At 38.9% G+C, this 10,234-nt stretch overlaps 1 protein-coding gene across 2 annotated transcripts; it reads left to right on the top strand.

Moving 5' to 3' along the window:
• Window positions 1-2,392: 2,392 nt before the first annotated feature.
• tbcb (tubulin folding cofactor B) lies at window positions 2,393-9,427 on the top strand. 2 transcript variants are annotated; one of them, XM_014408506.4, is made up of 7 exons: window positions 2,393-2,505; window positions 3,033-3,188; window positions 3,345-3,488; window positions 5,187-5,283; window positions 5,508-5,699; window positions 6,785-6,857; window positions 6,957-9,427. In XM_014408506.4, the coding sequence occupies exons 2-7, from the start codon at window positions 3,069-3,071 to the stop codon at window positions 7,069-7,071; spliced, it is 741 nt and encodes a 246-aa protein (XP_014263992.1). In that variant the 5' UTR covers window positions 2,393-2,505; window positions 3,033-3,068; the 3' UTR covers window positions 7,072-9,427. The 2 variants fall into 2 exon arrangements, with proteins under 2 accessions (XP_014263992.1, XP_014263991.1); XM_014408505.4 differs by lacking the exon at window positions 2,393-2,505 and adding an exon at window positions 2,512-2,654.
• The last annotated feature ends 807 nt before the right edge of the window (window positions 9,428-10,234 follow it).

A 10,234-nucleotide genomic window follows, 5' to 3' on the forward strand; every position in this document is an offset into this window, starting at 1 on the left:
GTTCCTTTTATACCTGACTTTTAGGACCTCCAAGCCTGTAGTTATGTTCATTGTCAGTTAGAGCCCCTCCTCATTCTTTTCTTCTTCTTCTTTGGTGCAATCCTATAAATACAGTGTACCCCTTTGCCTCTCCCCTTTTCTACAATTCCCCTGTGGGAGAGGTCGGTGTCATTTCTTTCCAACACTTTAAAACACACATGGTCTCTTGTGTTCTGGGGGCCTCTGGATGTCTGGAGTTTTGATCTCCTCCATACCTGCTTCATGCCCTGGAGGACGGGGCTGTGGCCCCCCCACACCCTCTAGCAGATCATTACATAAAGGAACCTTTTAAAAAAACAAGCGCGTCCATGCTCACAGGTGTACACACGGGTGATCACACCCACAAACTACACCCTTTTTGGCTCCTACCTCAAAGCACACTGTGTTCTGTTGATCTTATGTGCTGCACAATAATGTTTAATATTTAGTATTTACTGTCATATTCCCATATATCATTGTGATGTTGTTTATTCTATTACTCTTGTTCTCTTCTGCTTGTTTTCTTTTTTCTTTCTCAGCAGGTGACCCAGGTGATCGATATATGCATTTTTTATTTCTTTTTTTTTTTTTCTGCTCATTCTGTTGGTTTTTGTTTTTTGCCCTTCTCCCCCGTCCCTCTTCTCAGCTGTTTCTCTTTCCCTCTTTCTTTCTCCCCTTCTTTCCCCCAGTCAAGTCTGTCCCGTATTCAGTAAGTGAAAATAAAATAAACAATAAAAGGTGAATCAAATGGACCATTACGGCAAGGCTGGGATGGTCAATTTGGTAAAGTAAATCCGTTGGGCATCTTTCTTTGCCTTTAGACAACAATTCTGATGGCAAAAGAGCCAAACGGGACAGGCAAAAAAAAAGAAAAAAAAAAAAGAATTCGACACTTTAAATCAGGTCCAGATTGTTAGAGGCTTCACCTGAGCATTATGTATAAAAATGGCTATAATTCCTAAACAGTTAATTCAATACTTTTATTTAATCCCCTTCATTGAAGCCGAAATTCATCATTCACAACTTTATAAGCATTATTATTACAAAAGTAAAATAAGAATAATAATAATTTAAAAAAAAAGAGACAAAAAAAAAAAAAACCACACATATAATGCATATTTAGCCACCTGGATGTTTCTGATTGCGATTTTAGTTCAATTATTGTCATTATTAAGCCTGTTTTTGTTAGATGTTATAAGTGTGTAGTATGTGTGTATCATAAATGTGTTTTAGGCGCCATAAATGCTAGCATGAATATATACTCCTTGCTAGCTTGGACGTTGTGGTGGGTTGAGCTAACTCTCTTCCCCACTGTTTGTATTCTTTTACCTTTTTTATCAGGTATGTCGGATTTCATGTTGTTGTTTTTGTTTTATCTTATGTCAAATATGTTACGTGTAAATGCATACTTTATGTTTAATGTAAAAATAAATGCCGCGCCCTTTTCTACCTGCGTGCGGTAGTACCTCCTGCCACGAGTTCCCAGAATCCTTTGCGGTTTTACCCCTGAATGACGTCACATTTTCAATCTCCATCTTCAATCCCCTGTGGGAGAGGAGCTGGAGTGGGCAAATTATTTACTTGGAGGTCTTTCTTTCTTTTACCTTTTTTATCCGACACAACGCAGAATCACACCGGTTACACTACATGTTTCATGTGTTCTCTCAGTACAAACGCATGCGTGTAGGCACACACAAACATGTTTCATGTGTTCTGAGTTTTTACAAAAGATATCTTATTAAACTGACAGAACAAAGACCCATTTAGACTGCTACGCTGTATGTGACACACTATTTCAGTTATTGAAGCTGAAAGGTTGCGTATTTACAGGTCTTGTACCCAAGCTCAAAGATGTGTCAAACAGAGAAAGAAGCCCAGCGTATTTTATAATATGACTTGCAAATGAGCTATGAATGAGACCATGCTGCATCTCCATTAACAACCACAGGCATGTAAATCCTCACTGTGGTGCTGTAGGCTTGTGTCATTCCCCCCCCCCTTATGTTTTCTTGAGGTTCTCAGCTTTTTTGACACTTCTGTTTTCTGTCTGTGCTTTAATTTACTCACCACATATCTGGGTTTTATCAGGGGAGATTTCTTTGTTAGTCGACCAAGTATGAAATAGCAATAGGGTAAAAATTGTATAATAGAGCGTAGTGCTTATAATCAAACTCTACGAATACTCTGTCTTAAATATATATTTTAAAACAAATCCATAATAAAGAGAAAGTTTCCAGCTTAGTCTTCTACATAGTTTATTTTGGACTTCAGCGCCACTATGTGGTTATTTCTACGGTCGCATTTACTCCTGACGAATGATTGGCCACCATTTGTGCCAATCTAGCGGTCAATAGGCGGGTCTTGAGGGTCTGTTTCTTCGTATCGTAAAGCTATTGGTTAAAATTTCTCCTTCCTACGTTGTGATTGGCCGTGTTCCAGTTTGGAGGCGGGTGGAACCTTCCAGAGTTGGGCGTAGCAGGAATTGAGGTTATAATTTTCTGGCAAACCCACAGATCTAGGCTACATGCACCATTTTCACTGCTATTATAATCAAGTAGTCATGAATACTTCCGGTTAATTGTAGATACAAAGATCAAAGGCCTTTTCAGCACCATCGAGGAAAATATACATAATCTGTAAGTAACTATGGCAACCTTGCCGTCTGTCTCAGGGTCCCGAGTGAGTCCAACGTGACTCTGCTAGCCGCCCAGTGGCTAACGTAGCTAGCTACTCTAAACTACACAGCTAAAAAATGGTTATTTAAAATTATACGATCACAGCTAATATGACGAATAAACACGAGAGACCAAGCATATATGTAAAATTTAACTTCAGACAGGATTAATATCAGAGAAGGGCTTAAGTAGCTACTATCGGTGGAAAAGGAGCAGTTTTTTGGAAGTCTTTGTGGTTGTTTGACTATTGACTTAAATTTGTTTGCAGCTATGAGATGGCGTATGAGCTTCAGTCCCGTTGGCTGAATGGGTCACGTTATTTTTTATTCCTGTTTTCAGTGTTTGATTAATACCCGAGTCCAAGGAGACAGGAAAATGGACAGCGGAGTGACAGTAATAACCAATCCCACGGTGAATGTGCGCTTAACAAGCACCCTCTCCTCCTTCGAGGTGCAGCGCAGGTTCAACAGAGGGATCAGTATAGCAGAACTGAAGGTGAGACAGCATACAGCGCACCACTAAAACCCTCAAGGATGGGTCTGTTGTTGGGTTTTCTCTTTGTTAACATATCTGTTGATATTGAAATGACACATTCAATTGATAACGTCACCTCTTTTGTGTTACATGAACTATTTGCAACGTTGCATTCAGGGAAAGTTGGAGATGATTATGGGTGCACCGGCCTCCTGCATGGACCTGGAGTTATTCAGCATATCTGACAAGTTCCTGCAAAAAATGAATGAGAATGAAGCTCTGCTAGGATCGTATCCTGTGGATGACGACTGCAGAATACACGTATGTCCCAGCTCTGTTGGGAGCTTCTTGTAATACTGTGGCTCAGATCACTGTGATGTTGGAGTAAATACAGGTTGAGACAGGTTTTTAGTTTATTTCACTTGAATTGAACGTGCTATCTGTCAAAGTTACTTTCACAGAGAGAGACATAATGACATATGCTGGCTGAATGATCAGCTTTAAATGTTTACTCTGAGAGGATTTATATAAAATTTTAGAACAATAATGTGTTCACTACACAACTTCTAACCTCAGTCAGAATTATACCACTTTGTTTTTAAGCATGTATATGAGGTCACGTAATGGATTAGTGTCTGATTCTTTAATGGAGATTCAGCTGTGGTAGTGTGTGGGGAGCTCTGGACTGTCTATCTATTGTTAATGGGTCAGTGTCAAAAGTACAACTAGTCTGTAGGCCAGTCTCGATTGTGCTGCTGCTGGTCTGTTAGCCAGCCACAGAGAAGAGTGTTGCAACATACACAAAGTAGAAGGGAAACCAAGTTTTTAAAAACAATGAAAAGTATCCAATCCAGATACTCTTTGCATGCATCTCCTGTCCCCGATGAACTCCAATATTAGTTCCTTCCCTATTCATGCCCATTTGTCAACAAGTCACCATTGAACTGATGTGCAGTGTCATCCACGTCAAGCACTGTGCAGTTGGGAGTTTGGGGGGACTGCACGGGAGCATGTTTGCAAACTTCTCTCTGTGGACTCTTGTAGGGAAATACCTCAGAAAGGAGATTCAACTGCAGTACAATAAATTAAGCATAATCCAGTCATCTGAAACTCATGTACTGATGTATCAAAAAAATTAGAATATCATGGAAAAGTTAATTGCTTCTGTAAATTATTTCAAAAATTAAACATCTATTATCATTACATGTAAAGAGAAACGTTTTGCTGCATTTATTTTATTTTATTATTATAAGTTTGTTGATAATGGCTTGTAGCTTGTTGCAATCAGAAATCTCATATTGGAATATTTAATTTTGAGTAGTTGATGCAAGAACTTGGGAGAGCTTCACAAGGACCAAGACTCTAGCCAGTGCACTAAGCAACGTGTTTAATGTGGACATCATTTAAAAGCCATTCGTATATACTTGGGTTATCTTTGTCTAATATAATTTGTTGATAAACGTGTAAATGTAACAAATATGCAACAAATTAAGAAAGCACCGCAAGGGTGGGATTTTTCTATATTTTTTATTTTAGACAAAAATCCTTTAATTCCTACGACTAGACTAAACTGGTTTACGTTTCAGCATAGTAACACTGGCATTACATGATTCTGGTTTAACAACACAGTTGAATATATTGGGATAGAGCATCCCTCTCTGGCATTGAATGGGGTTTTTAGTTAAGTGTCTGAATCCCAAATCTATTCACTCTGCATGCATCCAGAAACTTTGATGTCCAAAAATAAGAACTCTGCTGTGCAGATAGTGTTTTAATGATTGAAAAGGTAATAATCCTTTCCATTTAAATACACTAGCACTCACTTAAATTGTCCAGTAAGTGTAAAACTGATTTATTGTTAAACAACAATAATGTTACAATTACCACACTAACAACAGTAAACAAAAGATCATATCTAAGTTGCTAAAAGCTAAAGTTCTGGTGGCTTTTATAGGCTGTTACTAAGTCACAACAGCGTGACTTAATAATTGCTTGTCTTTCACGTTGTTTCTCTTACAGGTTGTTGATAGAAGTGGCGGGCAGATGGGCGAGTTCACTGATGTTTCCAAAGTGGAGAAATTTGAGCTCCCAGATGATGCTTATGATAAGAGAACAGGTACAGTATTTTTTATTTAAATAAATAAAAAAATAAGTCAGCTGAATGGGAAGTATGTCCATGATCGTTAGTTGCATTCTGCACTTGTTCTGTTTATGTTTTTTAAGCTAACTATTGATAGCTGGTTCCAATGTGGATGACTTACTTCATGAGAATGAAGATGAATAGACTTCAGTCTGTTTTGAAGAGCTTTGCATTTATCACAAACTGTGTCTTTCCTTCAGACACAGCCAGGTCATTTATGAAGAAGCAACGTGTGGGTCGCTACAATGAGGAAGAAATGGCCAAGAAGAAGGCGGAGAATGCTGCACGGGAAGAGGAGCAGAAGGCTGCTGCCGATGCCATTGCTGTTGGCAGCCGCTGCAAAGTGCAGGTCCCCGGTCAGCCCACGAAGCTTGGCACAGTCATGTATGTTGGTAAGTGTGGATAAAGCTGAGCTGGTTTACTTTGTGTAGGACATTAGTGTAAACCCTGTGCTGCTGAGGATTTTCTGTCCTGCAGAGCAGACTTTGCTGTCATTTATCTAAGGCCCATTCCCAAATCTGTGATGTCAGTGGAGGACAAACTTTTTTTTTAGTACGCTAAATATCACGTTTGGATTCTGCGTGTTTTGTCCATCCATCCATCCATCCATCCGATTCCGCTTATACTTTTCAGGGTCGTGGGGGGCTCTGGAGCCTATCCCAGCTGTCTTATGGCGAGAGGCAGGGTACATGCTGGGCAGGTCGCCAGTCTGTCGCAGGGCTAACACATTGACTCCCACATTCACACCTATGGGCAATTTATTGTTTCCAATTAACCTAACCCTACTGTTTTGTTTAATCTATTTTATTAGCAGGTTTTAAGTCTGCCTAGAAAATCTAATTACATTTCCTGTGAGGTGAACATGTTCTAGTTTAGTTTGAAAGCAGCTTTACCTGAGTACTAATGCCAAGTGTCACCCTCCAAAAACATAGCAAATAAAAGTGATTCAGTTTAGGTAGTTTGTTAACTTCAATAACAAACTACCTAAACTATGAGGTTATGTTGTTGTTAGCATTTCCATGCGTGCCATTCTTTCTGTCTGTACGATGGCTTAAAAAGTTTTGAATGAATTCTTCTAAAACTTCGTAGTGGTGTAGAGGGGGGTCATGTTAACAATCCATTAAAACTGACATCTGCCAAGGTCTTCAAGGTTAACTTAATGATCATCAACTTTGTTGGTTGATAATTGACAAGAAGGCTTATAACTATGACAAGTCTGGTGTGTATTGTCAAACTATAGCAAGTACCGTATGCAGACTTAAAATAGTATGTCATGTTTGACAAAATGTGTTATTTTTACTGCACTACAAACTTCTAGGAAAATAAAATACTAGTTCCTTAAAAGTAAATACTTCCCAGAGAGTGAGCTGCTTTGGTGGGGGTTTGCACTTCTTTTTTCATATAATATCATTATTGTGAAGTCAAAGTCTTCCTAATATGCCCTGCTAGAGCTCAATAAGTGTTGCATTTCTTGCAGGAACAACAGATTTCAAGCCGGGCTACTGGGTGGGTGTGAAGTACGATGAACCACTGGGCAAACACAATGGAACGTAAGAGGGCCTTTTTCTGGCTTTGTTTTTAAATAATTCAAAGTTTCAGTGACGCTGGTCCTGATTTCTGACTCTGCCTTGTTTATTGTATCTCTGTAGTGTCGAAGGGAAGCAGTACTTTGAGTGCGAGAGCAAATATGGTGCGTTTGTGAAGCCCCTGAGTGTGACTGTGGGGGATTTCCCTGAGGAGGACTACGGTTTAGACGAGATGTAGGTGTAGGGTAATTTCCAATAAACGAATTTCAAAAAAGGAGAGTCTATGGCTGACGCGTGTTCCTGGTTTCCAAAAGAAATGCTTCCAGTTGCATTATGATTTGAAGACTGTTTATTTATTACAAACTGAAGATGTAACAATGAACTCCTTCCTAAAAAAGCATGAAAGTTCCAAAAAATAGCAGTTATCCAGAACTAGCTGTGCACACGGTCAGAAAACCGTGAGACTCCTAACCTCTCTGTCCATGCTCCTCCCCTTCCCTCTCACACAGGGTTTCATGCTACTATTGCACTTACATACTTAAAGTGAGAGGTACCCCCTTTTAGGTTCCAATCCCAAAACAGTGACTTAAAATTACTTTATGCAAACACATATATTTTCACATTTATTAATCCTGAAAAGATGACTTATGTAATGAATCTATGAATTATAAAACAAACATGAACTCAATCGTAAATAAAAATATAAAGCAGACGTCTGGCGCGTACAGTAGGACTGCAGTTTTCTGCCCCAACCTCGCACCTTTATCCGCTCACCAAGATGGCGCGTCATTTTAGTGTGGCAAATTAGAATTGTTTTGCCTGTGCTTCTCTGGAAGGCATGATCCTAAAGCACTCTCTCAGTAACTTGACAGACTTTTGGGTTCTCGTACCAACAGGCATTTCATAAGGTTGGGGATTTTTTTCTTTTTTGCAGCAAAATGAAGGTTTCTGTTGTTTGTTCCTTACTACAAACACTTCTGTTCAATTCATAGCGCTTCCTGTAATTGTACTTTATTTTTGTTCTCATGTTTAGTAAATGTCATTGTGTACAAAGATTATTGTATATAGCTGTTTATAGTTATCTGTAGTCTTTGCATTTCTTTTTTGGTTTAAAGACTGAGTTGCTGGTAGGAAAAAATCACCCAGCCACACTTTGACACTAAGATAAAAAGTGGCATTGTGTTACTAACTTTGTATAAGTGAGTTAAACCCGAGGTGCTTTTTCTTCCTGTCATTTAAGATTCTTGCTCGCTGGCAAATTTAATGTCTGACTCACAAGGATTTTGGCAGAAGAGGAAGAAACAGTAGATCCCATCTCACCAGATATATTTCCTACTCTTTTTCGTCGTACTTTGCAGTTAAAAATTTCCTCATAGACAAACCGTGCCTGAAATTTTTGTGCCAAAGTGTGCAAGGGTTGATATTCTTCTTTTTTCTTTAAAAGTTAAATTCGTTATTTTTGTTTGGACGTAGGATGTGCAACAGTCCAGATTTTAGCTTTCAGAGCAAAGATAAAATGTAATTTCCATTAATTTTTCTGTGACACGATTGTTCTTGTTAAACATTAAATTTGTGCGCTTGAATGTATCATGCATGTTTTTGAACCACTGGACTAAAAGAGCTTTCGCATTTAAAATTTGATGAGGCTCAATTTTACTATTTTCTTCACTGAGCAATTTGAATTTACTTAAAGCTCCAGTCACACATGCCTACAGACCGACCAGCGACCCACTGGCAACCCAAAAATATGACTTCGAGCAACCGCTAAATCACTGAAATTCAACTTTTCATTGGTTGGTGATGGAGAATGCATTTTTTTCTCTAGTGACCAGTGATTGCTCACTGATTGCTCAGCCTGAGCTCTACTGTATATAAACTGGATGTTTAAAAAAAATCTAAGCGTGAATCTAAAAACTATGAGTTTATTCCAGTTATTAGGTGAAACTTGTTACTCAAGTCTGAAACCTGAGATGGATTTTATATTGCATCAAAAAAAACAACCCCCTCCAAACATATTTTCAAGTCTTTAATTGCTGCAGTTTAATGTAAACACAGCATGTAAAATTTCACAGAGAACATAAGAATCAGAATACTTTATTAGTCCCAGAGGAAATTATTTAAATGTTAATAAGATTCACACTTGAGTAAACTCTGAAATAAACCTGGTTATGATTACCGCCTGTAGCACCCTTACCAATTGTTTTTGTGAAGTATACAAAGTACCTTCAGATGCATTTTGATCGTACATACTCGAAGGCCATCAAGTTAAAACACAAGGTAAAGCACAAAAAAAAAAAACTGTCCTCATTGTGCTCACAACACTCACTCTTGGATTGTGTTTCAAATGGCCTTATTTATGCTTTGTTTTATGTTACTGATCAAAACCTCTTCATGTCTTTGTCCTCTGTTGCTTATAGAACAAATGTAAAAGTCTTTTTAAGGAAATGTCACACATGGAAGATTGTCCAGGTGTTTTCTCTCTTCCTTAAAATCTGTGTCTATCTGAGGTACTGGTGTTATGTGCCAAAGCGTAATGATTAGAAATGAGAAGTGTTTACCAGTACACTTATAGCTTATTAAAGTGAGTGAATCTATTTGATTTGCAGTAATATTCATTTCTTATCATATGTCAATCTGGTTTCCATTTTGTTTTACAGCTTCTCCAGGCAATAGAAACTCACTCGACTCACATCAGTTCCTTCTTCAGCCCCTGGTACTATATTTTCTCAATTGTGTCTCTCATCAGGACCTCTGGCCACTTATTTTTGCCTTTCAGTGTATGCGGTCTCAGCTTTTATCCTCCATCCTGGTACTACATGCTGCAGCTTTGTACACAGTCTGCAACTTATCAGCTGTCCTGCCTCTATAAATCTGGGGCTTAGACCCTGTTCTTATGTTGCCATCATCAGAGCCTCTGTGCTGTCCTTTAGGCTTTTTCAAGCCATTAGTGGGATTTCTTGATGTGAGCCACTTCTATATGTCAATAGAACATCCCATACAGGGGTTCGTCCTTCAGTGATTGTTCCTGCTCTGTTTTTCTTCCTGGATCATGGCTCGACACTCACTAACCTCACTCCTCATCCTCCCTCTTTCTGCTGCTCATAGAGCCTCAGGGTGCAGGACTTCAGATGGAGATCTTAGTGCATTGCAAGGAGTTATTGTGTTTTGACATCCATGGTATCTATCTCCTCCTGTAGCCAGCTGGATAGTGTAGTGACAACAATGCTCTCTTTGGAACAGTAGGTCAGGGTTTCAAATCCCAGCTCTGGTAAGGGTCTTTGGGCTAAACTCCCATGCAATCCAAACTCACTTTAGAGTATGAGTGACAGATACATAACTAAAGACATACTGACTTGGAAATCCCCTAGCTTAACAGTATGACAAGTGGACTGAGAAGCTAT

This window comes from Maylandia zebra, linkage group LG14 (genome assembly GCF_041146795.1).
Source record: "Maylandia zebra isolate NMK-2024a linkage group LG14, Mzebra_GT3a, whole genome shotgun sequence".
Classification (NCBI taxonomy): Eukaryota; Metazoa; Chordata; class Actinopteri; order Cichliformes; family Cichlidae; genus Maylandia; species Maylandia zebra.